Below are 16,056 nucleotides of genomic sequence, written 5' to 3' on the forward strand. Positions count from 1 at the left end.
CGAGAGGTACAAGTGACTTGTGAGGTGGAATTGGAGACACAAAGTTGAGCAAGTTGTCAATATCAATCGAACTATCAAACTCAACAGAAGAGAATGACTGATTGGTTGCTAGCAAATGGCAAAATGGCCGCCCCCTTCATCAGAATGCCATAGAATTTAGTGAAAAGGGAACAAATTGAATTTGTATCTCAAGGCACCCCAGTACTGTATCGGAACAAAAGTTGAACACCAGCAGTCACTGAAAAGAACGAATTTCCGTCCTGTTCAACATTTGTGAATGTATAGTTGCTTTGCGACACTGGACTTTTCTATTCATTGTACATTAGAACTATTTTATTGTCTGTTGAAATTACAGCCAATGGAAAGTGCAGTATTGTGTAAATATCTTGGTATAAAAGCAACTGTATGATTTGCTGCCCCTTTCTTGTTTATGATCCATTTGTTGCTTCGCAACGAGAGCTGCTACGGCCAATGACCTTTGAGGAACGGTGAAAATGTCAAATATATTGACAATGGAGATAGTCGGGCACAGTGCAAGAATTTAAACAGCTCGTCCGCAAACTACCGTTTTTTTCCGTTTATAATGCGCCCCCATGTATAATACGCACCCTAAAAATGGCATGTTGATGCTGGAAAAAAGCCTGTACCCATGTATAATATGCACCCAAGTTTTTTAATTTTTTTTTTTTAATTAATTTATTTATTTATTTATTTTTAAGTCCCAATGATCGTCACACACGCAGGGAGGCAATGGGTCCCATTTTTATAGTCTTTGGTATGTCTGCCCCTCGCTCACCGTCGGATCATTGCATGTGTTACTGTCATGATGTCTGTTTGGTTTCTGTTCCTGTCTTTTTATTCCACGTCTTTGTCGGTCAGTCCTGTTGTTGGTTTTGTTGTACCATGATTTTCTTTAAAAAAAAAAAAAAAAAAAAATGCACCCATGTATAATGCGCACCCCAGATTTTAGGACAATAAATTAGTTAAATTTTGCGCATTATACACGGAAAAAAACGGTAATTTAAAGTCAACCAATTAGTGCTCAGGCTCTTTATTCAAATGATTCTCATTAGATGCAAATGAATGAAAAGGTCAAACGTGGCTGTATCTCCTGTGGGCGCCTTAGATTTCTTTGGCCAAATCTTCTAAAATCCTTTTCATCTGGAGGACAAAACACACGTGTCTTCTTTAAAACACCAAGAGGACAATAATCCTGAGTTACCTCTGACCATGTGACCCGCCCGAGCAACCTTCCTCTGTCGGTGACAAACACAGTCTGATCCCCAGCAAGGCTCAGGATGCTGAAAACCTGAAAGAAACAACCCGCTTCAGTCAATATCAGGCACAATGGTATCGACAGCCCAATCATTGCTGCTCACCTCCTGAATGGTGCTTTGGGGACACAACACAGCAGAAGAAGGTCGAATGATGCACACCTTCTCTAAATGTCCATCAACTCTCTGAACACAGAAAACAAGACTTTTCATTTGTGGCGTTCGCGTGTCCAGAAAAGTCGATGAAGGAAGAAAAAATGGCACTCCTCTGTAAGCGGCTTATTTCTAGATTCAAGATGAGTTGGAAATGAGATTAAACTGGATTCATAAGGTTGAGGTGTACTTGGGTTTAATTGTACCGTATTTTCCGGACTATAAGGCGCACCGGACTATAAGGCGCACCTTCAATGAATGGCCCATTTTAAAACTTTGTCCATATATAAGGCGCACCGGACTATAAGGCGCACCATTAATGCATCATGTCAGATTTTTAATCCAAATCAAATCATTCTCCATTTTATCTTTTTTATTTCAACTTCAGATGCAACAAAGGACTTTATAATCACAAAATAATGATCCATAGTCTTTTTGATTCATGATTCATAGTCTTCAGCAAGGCCACTTATGCTTGATTTCATGACACAATGCTTCGGGCCAGTTTCAATTTAGGAATTTAGTCCATATATAAGGCGCACTGGACTATAAGGCGCACTGACGGGTTTTGAGAAGATTTTAGGTTTTTAGGTGCGGCTTATAGTCCGGAAAATACGGTACTTTCTTAGTCTGTTAGAGTTTCGTTATTATTCGCCAACTCTGCTTGGGGGGGGGGTTACGGTCATACAATACCGTTCAGTCACCCATTATTAAGCAGCTTCTCAGTTTGTATCTTTTGGGAGAATCTTTCATCAAGCACGTGCCCTTTGTGAGTGCCTGTGCTTTGAAATTGAATGACCTATCCAAGCTTTTCGCTTCAATACTGCTCTCGTGTGTGTGTGTGTGTTCTTTAACCTGAGAATTCTCGCATCGACGCAGGAACATCAGCAGCTGCGACCGCATGACAAAGCCCAGCAACGTTGGTGTCTCTTCATTGCAGAGAAGAGCATATCCCAAAGATTACTGAGAAACTTTCATTTTCTAATCATTCATTACTACCATCAGCCCACCATGAGAGTCCACCACAGGGATTTGAGTCTCGCTGCTGCTGTTGACAACCTGGCGGACCTCCTCCGGGCCGGCCGCTTTCTGCAGCTGCACTGGTTTTGATGCTCCCAAAAGGTGTCCCACCTGAGTGGAGAGAAGCCTGTCAAAGAAGAGACTCGTTATCCTCAAAGCAACTTCCAGTCAGTGGCAAATGCTCTTATCACAAATTTGTCACCACAATTCCGCGGGGATTTAGCCTGCTACAGATTTGCAAGGTTTGGATTCTTCTGTAGATATCATGCGTGACATTAAAATGATAAGTTCTTGCGGGTTGTTTTTTTTTTTTAGGGAAATATACTTTAAATCATGCCACACATGTGAAGACAACTGATCTCATCGTCCATCTGTCTAATATTCCCGACATCATTTGGTGACCTCCTGAATTTCAAGAGTGTTCACATCTCCTTGCTCAGGGACCAATAAGCTTGTCATAAAAGTCTTGGATATTAATCTTAATACGGCAGGAGCTTTTTTCAAATGTGGTCCACCAATTGCAGATGAGCATTGTCATACCCGGGATGCGCCATGACGAGCGAGGGCAGGTGTGGCAGCTTCTTGCTGATGGAAACAGCGTCATAGAAAGATGGCCGGCCGCCCGCACGAGCCACGCCGTTGGCCAGCACAGTGGCGAGGAGGGAGGGAACAACATGGCTGAGTTGACCAGTTAATTCCAAGGCCAAGAGAGCCGGTGATAAGGTGTGCGTCACAGCCCCGGAGAAGGCTGCTGCACCTACACACAAGAGGTCCAATTATGCACAGTGAAGTCTTGAGATAAATGAGTTCTTCCACTTCAACACAATACGAAGTGTTTAGTGAAGCGGCTTTTTACCAACAAGTGCGTATCCCCCAGGATTGATAGAAGACAATTTCTGCGTATGTGAGGAAATGTAAATGATTCCTTCTGCAAACAAACGGCCCAGAGCCGCCCCTGGAAAAACACAAAAGAAAAACCAATCTGGATAAACTAACAAACTTTCTCCACAAATCACAGCACTTTTTTTTTTTTTATGTGACAATTCCTAATCCAACAACCAGTATTCCATATACAGAATATTCCCAGTTCAAATGCATTTAGTCATGTTTTTCCACTATTCATGTGTCCCTCCAAAAAAAGAAAGAAAAACTGCTGATGTAAGTTAAATTTGTGCAACGGAAAATGACTATACTTTGATTTGTATATCTATGTTAGCACGCGTATAGCAGCTATCGTTATAGCATTAGCCATCCGCAAAAACCCATGAGCCTCAGCTCGCAATCTCCCATGAGCCTCAGCAAAGTGTAAACAATCGCGTTTCTCAAACAATCTCCTATAAAATGATCAGAACTGACTAAAATTCGATCTAACGCATTGGTACTACTTACCTATGTTCCCCTTCCATATCGATCCGTAGATTTACTCGAAACATGAACGGAGCAGCCTATTTTGAAATGAAATAGCCTCGCGGGTACAACAGCTATTCGGTGACGCCCCCTGACTACAGTTACCGTAATGTTGGGAAGCGATGCGACCTTGTAATTTACTAGTCGTACTAAAACGTACTAAAACATTTTGGCAGAGCACCGTGTACAACCAGTATGGATCAACAAATTCATCACTTGATCCATATATAAGGCGCACCGGACTATAAGGCGCACTGTTGATTTTTGATAAAAATTTAGGTTTTTAGGTGCGCCTTATAGGGCGGATAATACGGTAATCGAAAATGTGCCGTTGGGTAGGTCAATCAGGGCTATCTTTGAGTGGCCACGAGAAATTCAAATCTTTTCACACAATTGCCGAATTGGCTATTTCAATGACACATCCAAAGCAATTGTTACTTCCTCACTCACCATAAATGAAGACTGGCATGAAGTACCCGGCCGGGAGAGGGAGAGTGCAGGCAAGCGCTAACATCCACAGCTGAGAGAGAATCAACAACATGAATATGACTCACCGCAGGCTTCGCTAATCCAATTCACCGTTTGCCGCATCAATTTAACGCAAAGAATGGCGGCTGAACGGTACAAAGGCTTATTATGGACAGACGGAAGAGAGGGGAAATATGTTTCGTCATGAGTGAAAGGACGCAAATGAAATAAGGAAGTGGAGGAAGAAAAATGTGCTCTATCGGGAGAAGAACAGAATAAGAGAAATTGTGTTCAGATGAAGACAGTTGAATTCTTGCCAACTTACCCTTCAGTAAAAGGTTTGCGAACATGGAAATTTCACAAATGGGCTGAATATCTTCTTTTGCCTTTAAATGTTTGTTTTACCCAGTAACAACATGACCAAGATCACTGTGATTGGTTTCTCATTACCGTTTTTTTCCATGTATAATGGGCCCCCATGTTTAATATTTAAACATAAATATTTATAATTGTACCCATGTATAATGCGCACACCCGATTTCAGGACAATAAATAAGTTAAATTTTGCGCATTATACATGGAAATAAACGGTAACCACATTTTGTAAGGAAACAGAAAAGCCAGTCACGATAAAACTTCTCAGAGCCCGGTTTAGGAAGACGCTGCTTCCTCAAAGGTTAAATAATCTTTAAGCAGCTCATTGTCCTCCGAAAATGTCAGCCGCTCATCGCATGATATTAGCACTCATTTTGTCTGTGGTACATTCAGTCTTTTATTTGTACCTTCATGAGCAGAAAGACGGTCAGGGAGAGGAAGACAGGCTGCTCAGAGCAGCCCCAATGCGTCTCCAGCTGCCACGAGGCGTTGTGAGATTGAGACGTCCATGCTGCCTCTTCAAGCAGGGAGCTAAGGAGCTGCTTCATGCTGGACTGAATTCAACAGAAAAGAATAAAGCTGTGCAAAGTAAAACAAATAGTTATACATGTGCTTTGTTGCAGCTGTTGCCGTTGTGAAATAAAGTTTTATTGTATTAACAGATTGCGATCGAGTGGAAGAGCGTTTGGATATTTTGTTTGTCGCAATCTGTGCTGTCCTTAAGATCACTCAAAAAGCTCTAAATTCTATTTTATTTTTATTTATTATATTATATTTATATATATTTATTTATATATTTTATTTATTTATTTATTTTATTTTATTTATTTATTTTATTTTTATTTTTTTGGATGAAGACCCACCTTGGAAGCCATGTGTTGACCCACGAAGAGCGGGAAGGTGAGAGATGCCAAAAAGAAGGCGACGACAGCAGAGTACACTGCTTTCCTGCACACAAAACCATTATTCATTTCATTCTCATTTGATTTATCTCAGCTCGAGTACCGTATTTTCCGCACTATAAGGCGCACCGGATTATAAGGCGCACCTTCAATGAATGGCCCATTTTAAAACTTTGTCCATATATAAGATATGTACATTTGGCCCGCGGGCCGGACTTTGGACACGCCTGCTGTAGTGGCTCAATATTAGTCCATATATAAGGCGCACCTGATTATAAGGCGCACTGTCGGCTTTTGAGAAAATTGGAGGTTTTTAGGTGCGCCTTATAGTGCGGAAAATACGGTACATTGAGCCACCTTGCGTATGAACAAGTAACTCCCCCTTAGAAATAAAGCAGCCTTGCCTTACTATTGTTATATTCATCATCAAGTAAAGGCTCCACCATTGTGTGTGCTCACTCTGTTTTCAGAATATTGATGAGGCCGGCGTTTGTGCTAATGAGCTGGAGCATGAGGCGATGCAAGGAAAGGTACAAGCAGCTCACAGCTCCGCACAGCAGCCTGGCACAGATACACACACACAGACACACACACGCACAAAGTCATTAGCAGCCATGATGAGGCTAATTGGAACAATAACAGCTCAGAGTTTCCACATGACCTAATGTGAATATGAATGGGTCGGACGTCTTCGCAGGGATCGGAAGGAAATTGGATGTGAAGAGTCAGAGCTCACCCCAGCAGAGCAAAAAGCAGAATCTCCGACGGGAGGAAGGGGAAAGCCGTCGGGAAATTGGTTTGAAACAACACCTGAAGAGTCTCTGGAGGACACAACAAATTAAATCTCGCCTCATTGATGTTACCTTTATTTTTTCAGCCATTGATATACGGGTGAACTATTCAATCCAAAATAATGATTAGGCTCATGAAAACAATTCGAAGGTGGGTATCTGTTTGCACACAGATAAGGATTTGAAAAGCGCCATGCTGGTTTGACATGCTGAGTTAAAATATCCGAGATCAGGCAGGATTTCGATGTCACTCCATCGTCTCTATAAATAGCTTTCTTCCCGGAAGCCTTTGGAACCTCGACGTATTGATTTGTGCCCTCCAAGCCGGAAGAGCATTAAAAAGGATCTGTTGCCGATGTTCCAGCGATAAGACTCAGTGGGAGTCTTATTGTTCCGAGCTGTGAAAATCTCTTGGAAGAAAAAAGATCAACAGATTGCTTGGACCACCAAAGGTAAAACTGATGACTCCAAATTTTAGATGGAAAGAACATTTGATTGATTTGTGACTGTGTAATCCTGTTTTACCTTCATCTCCACTCAACACTGATAACAAGCGGAAGGTTAAAGCACCGCAAAGCACTGAGAAGAAAGACGGGAAGTAATTGCGCATGGCAAAGTGAGAGGACATCACCTCCATGCTGAAGAGCACACCTACGGGAATAGAAAAGGAGAAAACAAACACTCACTGTTCTCTTTGTAAATTCTTTGAGGCTCATGAAATGTGTTAAATAAAGCTGACTGGCTTTGCACGATAACAATAAAAACACGGAAAAGAAGATGGAGGACAAAAATTGAATCGCAACTTAAAAATAATTCTTTTTCATACCACTTAGAGGTGCTCCAAAGCAGCTAGCGACACCGACTGCGGCGGCGACAACTAGCATGTCTCCGTCTGCTTTCTCCTAGAAAACCGAAAACACACACACACTGATTGATTTAAAATTCCATTTACCAGAATTATGGGAGCGGCATGCTAACCGTCAGCAAGTCAACGGTGTTGAGCTAGGACATTCTTAAGTCAGTGTTGTCAACTTGTGTAAATACATAACGAGTAATTCTTTGTTTAATGTTTCAACTGAGAGCTACGTGAAACAAATTGAAGCCTTTTTGTTGGACTGTTCAATATATGCCACATTTTGTTGTTAAGTGAATTGAGTTCACCCTCTTAAGTAGTATCGCTCATATCCCCAAGTAAAATTATATTCAAACAATAAAACATGTCCATTCACCTTCTTTGTGCTTTGCAGCAGCGAGCAAAGCTTGCTCAGGTAGCTCGCCATCATGGTGCAAAGATGCACAAATGGACCCTGATATTAGGAAAGAAAAAAGTTTGACTAGATCACCAAAATGATTTTGCAGCCACATGTGGAGGAGGAGAGGAGGTAAGAAGCCTCTCACCACTTTTCCTAGGAAGATTGTGCTCCCTGCTGACAGTGTACAAATGAGCCCCAGGAACTTGGCCATCATGTTGGTGAGCGATAAGTAATGTGGTAGTTGGATGCCGGTCAGCATGGTCCTCACTTCTGGTATTCCAGAACCTGATGGAACACCAAGCAAGTCTCAAAGTAGGGCTGGCTCAGATCCACCCATCCGCTAGGGGGCAGACTTGCATCGTACGCTTGCTGTGTATTATCTATATTTCTCGGGGATATTCTCTCTCAGCATTTACTGAAGCGATCCATAAAGATGATTTTGAGGAGTTTAATATAGTATTACATTTATAACTGTGACTGTATGTTGGGAAAAAAAGGAGTGGTTTGCACTACCATTCTTTGTCGAAATAAAAATAAGCCATTTAAAAGAAAATTGAGTAATTTGTTCAACTATCATTAGTTTTTTTGTAATAAACAACAAACTCCATTGCATAATTGTTCAAAATGATCATGGAAACATTTGATAGAACTGATTATAATGATATAAACAGATCATTTTCCATTATGCCAGTTTAATTCATGGACAATTTTATTGATTGTTTAACTTTATTCACATGCGCGTGAGTTGTTTACGCTATTTTATGTCGGTACGGCGACCTCGAGTGCCCTGAAAGGGGCCTTATAAATAAAAGGTATTATTATTATTGTCTTTTTATTTAAGCTTAATGTTAATTCTGCCTTTTCACCTTGATTTTATCATTTGATTATATAGCAAGCATCACAATCAATTGCATGACAAACCTGTGGAGAAGGGGCAGATGTTGTGGCAGAGTGAAGCTGAGATGGCACATAGGCATGCTGGGTAGAGAGTCCAGCAAAAGAACTGCAGCAGATTGTTGCCCTCCAGCTGGCTGTAAAGCCACTGGTGAGCTACAAGTACACACGCCATCATATATTGCATCCTATTGAAATTCATGACCTCCAAATATTATTTTGTAGGATTTATAAAAAAAAAAAAAAAAACATGAATTGATGGTTTTCATGCTTGTATCCTCCTATTGAAATTCATGACCTCCAAATATTATTTTGTAGGATTTATAAAAAAAAAAAAAAAACATGAATTGATGGTTTTCATGCTTGTATCCTCCTAGTTCTAAAATTGTACACTGAACCTTTTTTGCCACGCATACGATAATATCATAATGTGTGTTTTTTGTACCTGTGAGGAGCTTGCTGACACTCAGGTCCATAAGAAAGCTGAGAACGGCGCTTAGAATCCCAAGAGCAGCATAGATGTACCATTCCATCGCACACATTCTTTCCAGACAACATGTTAGCTTCATAAGACAACCTGTGCAATTAAATTAAATAACATGCATTCATTAAAATCTGTAAAATCATCTTTAAAGCATTGTGGATTTGCTATTTGTTTCCTTTTCTGTCTCTCCTCACTCACCACACTCTAAGTCGACCGCAGTCTGGTTATTTGCGTTTAGAAAAAGACATGCTGTGTGTATTTTGCACATGCCCGAAACCACAGCCTATTTTTTTTGTCATCCATCCATTTTCTTCATCTCATCTGAGCAGAAATGATGAAAATGGATGGATGCTAGATCCTGTAGTGAAAGAAGAAGCTTGACCTCAATTATCTTAATACTGCACTAAGGTCGATCAGAGTGGAATGTCAAACCTTTGAGAAACCCACGGAAGCGTCGGTGTGGTTTCCCTGGATGAACGCGGAGCAGCGTTCTACTCTCCTTTTCATTTCTTCTCTCCTGCATGCGGCTTGCACTCTGACCAGTCTCATCCGGGAATCTCATGCTGCCTTGAAATGTTTGGGTTCCTTCTTGTCACTAAAATGGATGTGGCCGCTTGGTTAATCAAGCTAAAAGCCAAAGTGGAAGGACTTACCTGAAAGACGCCGTGCAGGTACGACTGCGGACATTAAGACCATTGAGGCCGTCGCACTTGAGAGAGCTGCAAAGATTGCTAGCGGCCATTCATATGACCTGACCAGACAATCATTTACTAAAACAAAACAAAAAGAACCCACAATCAAAGTCACACTTTTAAATGTACATTTGGAAAAAAATCTTTTATATTGTCTACACTAAAGTTCAATTGTGTAGAACTGTAAATGGCAAGTGTGTTGATTGTGAAATGCCCTTCATTTGACCTTACATGTTGATTGCAGACCTCAAAGTCAGGCTCCCTTTAAAGGGAGAGTGTAAACAATGTCTTTCATGACTCCCATGACACACACACACACACACGTGCACATACCTTGAGGAAAGAATGTAGTTAGGGTTTGATTTTGCACATTTCCACCTCCCCTTCACACTTCCAATTAGCGCTTGTGCTATTTTAGAGATTTGAGATCTGCAAGCATCAGTTGCACACACACACATGCACAGGTAGAAACTTACAAAACTTGTTTCCATGGAAACACTCCACCAAAGGGGAACTCCGATTTGATTTTTTGATTAACAATAATTAAACCCAGTAGCAGTAGTAGTTGCAGTAGTGGCACTTGGTCCTTAGCTTGCTCTGACCAACCAGTCGGAGGATAGGAAAAACATTCTGGCCCCCAGCAACTCATAGAAAATCGGACTGATTAGACGAACATGTAATTATTAATATGATTTGAGTTGGATGAGCCACGATGACTGATTTTGAAGGCCCTGGGCAGATTAGATTGACATGGTAAAAAGCAGAGGCTTCACTTTGAAATCTAACCGGTACCTTTTGAAAGCATCCTGGAGCTGAAGCATATGAATGCATCATACATATGAAGTGTCAATTCACACTCTGCTGCAAAGACACTGTGGCCATGTGACATCACTGGCTCAGTGCAGGGCCGTAGCTAGTCAAGCATGTCCAGCCACCCCTATACTTTTGTTCAATTTTGAATTCAGGCTACTTTGGTCCTGTTTTGAAACTACCGTTTTTTTCCATGTATAATGGGCAAAATTTAGCTAATTTATTGCCCTAAAATCTGGGGTGCGCATTATACATGGGTGCAAAAAAAAAAAAAAAATTCTCAAAATTATTATTCTTTTTTTAAATCCGGATATCATACGGAGGCCGCCATTACAGATGCGCTTTCTTCTCTGCTGTTCACTTCAAACACACAATGCTCTGGTATCAGACCCTTGCTAGATCACCTGCTCGTTTGCTGTCACAATGTACCCTAGGCAAATCCGAAACATTTCTTTGCTATTGAGTATGCTAGCGCATGCGCAGTGATACTGACCGGCAGAACATCCGGTTGTTCCCAAAGATGATCTTTTTTCTGAAATAATTTTACGTTCACGGACTTAAGTAGGAGTCAAAATCTGGGTGCGTATTATACATGGGTACAGGCTTTTTTCCAGCATCAACATGCCATTTTTAGGGTGCGTATTATACATGGGGGCGCATTATACACGGAAAAAAACGGTAGTTACAATCATCTTGTATTGCTTCTCAACCACTACAAGTTGGGCTGATTGTCTGTAGCCTTATGTAATGCACAGCAGCTGAAAGGGACACATGGTCTGTTGGGAATGTACACAAACAAACGCATGACGCACATTTAATGTCACTGCTGAGACAGGCTGGCTTACCGTTTTTTTCATTTTTTTCAATGAACGCATCCCGTCGAGCCACTTTAGCAGCTGTGATAGATCCATTTGAGCTTGCTTTCCATCAGATGATTGGAGTTATTTCCGGCGTTGCCTTTTCATATCTTGCCCTTCCTGCTGATTTGCTTATCTGTATTGACAAGTGGACCATCATTGGACACAACTTTAGGTGTAATGACATTAACTACGAAAGATGGACCCCCCAAAAAAAAGATAATATTATTACCGTAATTTTCGGACTATAAGTCGCACCGGAGTATAAGTTGCACCAGCCATAAAATGCCCAAAAAAGTGAAAAAAAACCCCATATATATGTATATAAGTCGCTCCTGAGTATAAGTCGCCCCCCCACCCACACTATGAAAAAAAAAAAAAACGCGACTTATAGTCCGAAAATTACGGTATGTTGTATGGAAGAGGGAAAAAGCCAGCAAAAAAGACAAGATACGGAGAGTGGGAAAGAGAGAAGAGAACAAGAGGGAAAGAAAGAATAAAAGAAAAACAGAAAACAGAAAAAAAGAGTGAGGGAGAGAAAGAGAAAATTGCCTTTTTTTTTTTAATGCTGACTTGACTGTTGTAATGAAAAAGACTCCAAAACGACAAGCCATTTTCTAACCATCCTGTCAGTCACCAAATGAATACATTTCCATCTGCTTTGCACAGCCCACAATGACTCCGCATTAAACATTCCCAGCATGTCAACATGCTCAAGCTTGTGATGGCAAACACCTCCTAACGACAAAGCCATGAATTAAACGGGAATGTTTGAGATGCCATGGTGCAGACGTCACGTGCTGCAGATAGCGCTAAAAGCACCACACGGCTAAGTCCCCGTCCGTCTCCCGGAGAGCTTTGTTTTCCAGCGCATTCTTTCCGTCTTCACCTCAGAGATGAGATTTTTTTCCATCCTGCTCACAGCTTTGTTTGCCCGTCATGTATGTGTCAATCATTGTTTCAAAAAAAATGTTTGGCCAACTTATGAGCAGTCGGGTGATGCACACACAATCTATTTCAGGCTTGACAAGGCAGCAATGGCAACTGTTCCAGGCGCTCTCCATGAGCTTTTCCAAGCGCAGAGCCTCTCCGTCTGTCGATAAAAATAGAGCATTATCACACACGTGCACACCTCCTGCCCCCACAAGGGCACTTGATGCTTATATGGGACATAAGAGGGGGGAGTGGCTCTTCAAAAAAGGGCCAATATAAGCCTTGCATGCTCCAAAACCAAATTGCAAATTGATGAGGAGGAGATAAAGAAGAAAGAAATTAAGTCTTGTGAGATTTACTAGCTGGAAAGTGTGGAAAAAGGAAAGAGCTAGCTCAGCCATCCATCCATGAGTGCGAGCAACTCTTCTGCCTACCGATCGGAGCGGAGTTTTCATCAGACGTCGTCCTCGTCCTCCTCCTCCAGTAAGCCGTACGTGGAGAAGAGTCACGGGATGTTTTCCGAGGACTTTGGCCCCTTCATGAGGCCTGGGGGAGACAAATTTTCCAGTAAGTGAAAGGCAATGTCAGATGGAGACAATAGGCCAGATGAACAGAGCAATGTGTAACAAGTTTGCTACATTATCCATCCACTTGGAGTTTTTGAAGGTTCTAGATCTTCTTGGACATCGGGGACTGTATCTCTGGTTTGGCAAATTGAGGTCCCTCTTTTGAAGAAGCTCCTCTATGGTTATATTAAGTTTCCTTCAAGTTACTTAGGGCCTAGAATAGACCTCCTTTGCATAGGAAGGAGCGAGATGAGGTAGCGAAGGCATCTGGTTAGGATTCTTCACAGACGCCTCCTCGGTCAGGTTTTCCAAGCGCAACCCATGACGCACTTGACAGACGTTGGCCGTTTCTCAAACTTCATCAGTCACCCATCGAAAGTACGGATGAACAAAGAATACCAGGATGTTGTCCTTGGCAGGGAGCTTAAAACCAGGATGGATGTTTTGTTCCTGGTGGTGGTTTTCGGTGACATGTGAATTCCATAGATCAATTTGGGGGATTTGTCACACAAATTAACTCGTTGGCGCTGACGATAACAATATACGGTAGACACAAATCTGCAACTTCCATAACTGGATTGGTTGTGACTCCAACCTCATCAGCATGTGGAAATGCACTTCACAGATGAAAAAAAAAAATCGATTTTTCCCCACTCTCATCAACGACGGTGAAATATATTTCTGTAGCCTTTGCGAGTTTCGCCTTGGTTTCACACTTTGATTTTTGTCTCGATCCTAAAATTGAAAAATCTCTCCAAATGTTTGGATGTACCAAAAATAGATACCGTTTTTTTCCATGTATAATGCGCCCCCATGTATAATACGCACCCTAAAAATGGCATGTTGATGCTGGAAAAAAAGCCTGTACCCATGTATAATACGCACCCAAATTTTGACTCCTACTTAAGTCCGTGAACGTAAAATTATTTCAGAAAAAAGATCATCTTTGGGAACAAAGAGAAGAAAGCGGATCTGTAATGGCGGCCTCCGTATCATATCCGGTTAAAAAAAAAAAAAAAAACTTTACCCATGTAATGCGCACCCCAGATTTTAGGACAATAAATTAGTTAAATTTTGCGCATTATACATGAAAAAAAACGGTATCTTCTATGTGCACGTATGACCTTGACATGAACTCCACAGGACGACGTGTCACTTGTTTTGGGAACCATGATTGGTATCCTGGAGATAGAAAGAGCATAGGAGTGGGCAGGGTGCACTACAATAGACACACTAACTGGAGAATGCTGGACTGCCTACCATCAGCGTGACTGAATAAGGGGCATAAGCAAGCGGTTGCTGGGTTACTGGGGTGCACACAAATACACGTGCGTTTGCGTGCGTGCGTGGTCGTATAGCTATGACGTGAGGTCACAATGGCGCATGCAGACAGCTGACACTGTCCACACTTGTATCATTGTTGACATGCGCCTGCTTGACTCATTTAGGCGTCATAACATTTACTTGGATGAAATGTCAGTAGGAAAGAGAAACTATTTTCTGACGATATAAAAAGGGAACCATTTTACAGTAATGGTATTTTCACAAGATTAAAATCGGGTTGTCTTTTAAACATTATTCTAGTCAGAAGGGGCAAAAGTAGTTACACTATGACGTTAAGAATAAAAATAGACTGATTACAAATAGAAGTACAGATTCAATTGCTTTAGGTAAGGACGGAAATCATACAGACTCTGAAACTACTCTTTGCAAAAATAAAAGAAGGATCTTAGAAGTGCATTTACAGCGTTCCCTCGCCTCCCGCGCCTGTGTCTAAATAGCCGAAATAGATGATGATGATGATAATAATGGCCAGCAGGTGTGACCAGAGGCCAAAAATTGTACTTCAAAAAGTAAGGCTCGGGTAAAAGTAAAAACAGTCCTCCAAATAAATACTTGAATTCCAGTAAATAAGTATTGAGTGAAAAAAAAACACTCTGGTGAGTCATTATTCTAACTATTATTTTAATAATAATATTATTTGATCAGAGCAATAAATAAAAGTAAAAAAATGTGTGAAAATTCGACTATCCAAAAACGATTAATAATCGATTATTTTGCCAATTAATCAATAAATAAACATTTCTATCCCTATATTTAAAAAGGAAATTAATTTAAGTTGACAATGCAGAAAATGCTCAAACAATCAATTAACATTTCATTAGTTTGGTCTGTATTATGTCGTGACAAAGATTTAGAAAATCGAAAAATTATCCTTTTTTTGTAGGCGGGAGCGGCAAAATCAAAGCGCTCGGAGATTCCTACCAGTTTACCGTGGACGTTCGAGACTTCTCCCCTGAAGATGTCATCGTCACCACATCCAACAACCAAATTGAAGTCCGTGCGGAAAAAGTAAGCAATGCTTTCTTGCACTTTCATCACAAATACCAAAGTTTACCATCTTACTTTTCACACAGTCCAATTGAATATTTGTCACTTTATCGACAGTTGGCCCAGGATGGTTCCGTGATGAACACCTTCACCCACAAGTGTCAGCTACCTGAGGACGTGGACCCCACCTCTGTGACATCATCACTCGGCCCCGAGGGGACGCTAACGGTCCGGGCGCGGCGACAACCGGCCAAACATGAGCACGCACAGACCTTCCGCACGGAAATCAAGATTTAGACAAACATTCACGTTCCAAAATGGCTTCTTTTCTTGTATTATAGTAGCAGTTGTGTGAATAAAATGCTCACGCTTTTGTCTTTTTGTCCTTTAGAGCCATCCAACATGTCCTATTCATCAGAAATATTCAAATAATTCCAGAGAGAACAAATTATCCTTTGTAAATGAAAAGAAGTATGTCAAAAAACAGAGCAATTAAGATAATAATAGAGTACTTTTTTTATATGCAGGATAACCACGTTTGAGTCATTGGCTGTAATTAATTTAACAATGTATTTTTTTTAATTTTTTTTTTTTTTATAATTGTGCTTGACCTCGTTAGTTGAGCAAAGCATTGGTGCCACTTCCTGGTAGGCCGCTAAGCAACCACTTCCAAATATGGGCACGCTTGCACCAGCGTCGTCCAAGAAAACAAGTGCGGAAGGCTCCTTGGAGCCAGTCTGACCCCTTGTGGTAGGATGGTAACATTGCAGCACTACTTTCCAATAGAATGTATAGTACTGCATTTTGTTGAACGCAATCTATATACAATACAATCAAGCCAAATGA

The 16,056-nt window shown here is 41.1% G+C and overlaps 2 protein-coding genes across 2 annotated transcripts; one reads left to right on the forward strand and one right to left on the reverse strand.

The window, feature by feature from the left end:
- Nucleotides 1-85: 85 nt before the first annotated feature.
- clcnk (chloride channel K) lies at nt 86-12,496 on the reverse strand. The gene is made up of 22 exons (XM_061271324.1): nt 11,369-12,496; nt 10,047-10,142; nt 9,675-9,791; nt 9,454-9,588; nt 8,983-9,114; nt 8,565-8,693; nt 7,789-7,928; nt 7,620-7,697; nt 7,217-7,292; nt 6,916-7,041; nt 6,336-6,420; nt 6,059-6,160; nt 5,561-5,645; nt 5,105-5,251; nt 4,305-4,374; nt 3,304-3,402; nt 2,988-3,204; nt 2,438-2,574; nt 2,283-2,356; nt 1,380-1,460; nt 1,223-1,309; nt 86-1,161 (listed from the first exon to the last, which is right to left on the reverse strand). Exons 3-22 carry the CDS (start codon nt 9,715-9,717, stop codon nt 1,123-1,125), a joined length of 2,082 nt encoding a protein of 693 aa, XP_061127308.1. The 5' UTR covers nt 9,718-9,791; nt 10,047-10,142; nt 11,369-12,496; the 3' UTR covers nt 86-1,122.
- A 101-nt stretch (nt 12,497-12,597) lies between these two features.
- hspb7 (heat shock protein family, member 7 (cardiovascular)) lies at nt 12,598-15,583 on the forward strand. The gene is made up of 3 exons (XM_061271323.1): nt 12,598-12,880; nt 15,107-15,231; nt 15,328-15,583. Exons 1-3 carry the CDS (start codon nt 12,721-12,723, stop codon nt 15,505-15,507), a joined length of 465 nt encoding a protein of 154 aa, XP_061127307.1. The 5' UTR covers nt 12,598-12,720; the 3' UTR covers nt 15,508-15,583.
- The last annotated feature ends 473 nt before the right edge of the window (nt 15,584-16,056 follow it).

This window comes from Syngnathus typhle, linkage group LG2 (assembly GCF_033458585.1).
Source record: "Syngnathus typhle isolate RoL2023-S1 ecotype Sweden linkage group LG2, RoL_Styp_1.0, whole genome shotgun sequence".
In the NCBI taxonomy this organism is placed as follows: Eukaryota; Metazoa; Chordata; class Actinopteri; order Syngnathiformes; family Syngnathidae; genus Syngnathus; species Syngnathus typhle.

What these genes read in the sequence shown, in the direction of transcription:
- clcnk (XM_061271324.1), bottom strand. Translation starts at nt 9,717, where the DNA reads ATGGTCTTAATGTCCGCAGTCGTACCTGCACGGCGTCTTTCAG. An exon ending in GTCGATGCGAGAATTCTCAG is followed by an intron (nt 1,461 to 2,282) that starts GTTAAAGAACAC and finishes TTCTGTGTTCAG; the next exon opens with AGAGTTGATGGACATTTAGA. An exon ending in CCCAAAGCACCATTCAGGAG is followed by an intron (nt 1,310 to 1,379) that starts GTGAGCAGCAAT and finishes TGTTTCTTTCAG; the next exon opens with GTTTTCAGCATCCTGAGCCT.
- hspb7 (XM_061271323.1), top strand. Translation starts at nt 12,721, where the DNA reads ATGAGTGCGAGCAACTCTTCTGCCTACCGATCGGAGCGGAGTTTTCAT. An exon ending in TGGGGGAGACAAATTTTCCA is followed by an intron (nt 12,881 to 15,106) that starts GTAAGTGAAAGG and finishes CTTTTTTTGTAG; the next exon opens with GCGGGAGCGGCAAAATCAAA. An exon ending in TTGAAGTCCGTGCGGAAAAA is followed by an intron (nt 15,232 to 15,327) that starts GTAAGCAATGCT and finishes CTTTATCGACAG; the next exon opens with TTGGCCCAGGATGGTTCCGT.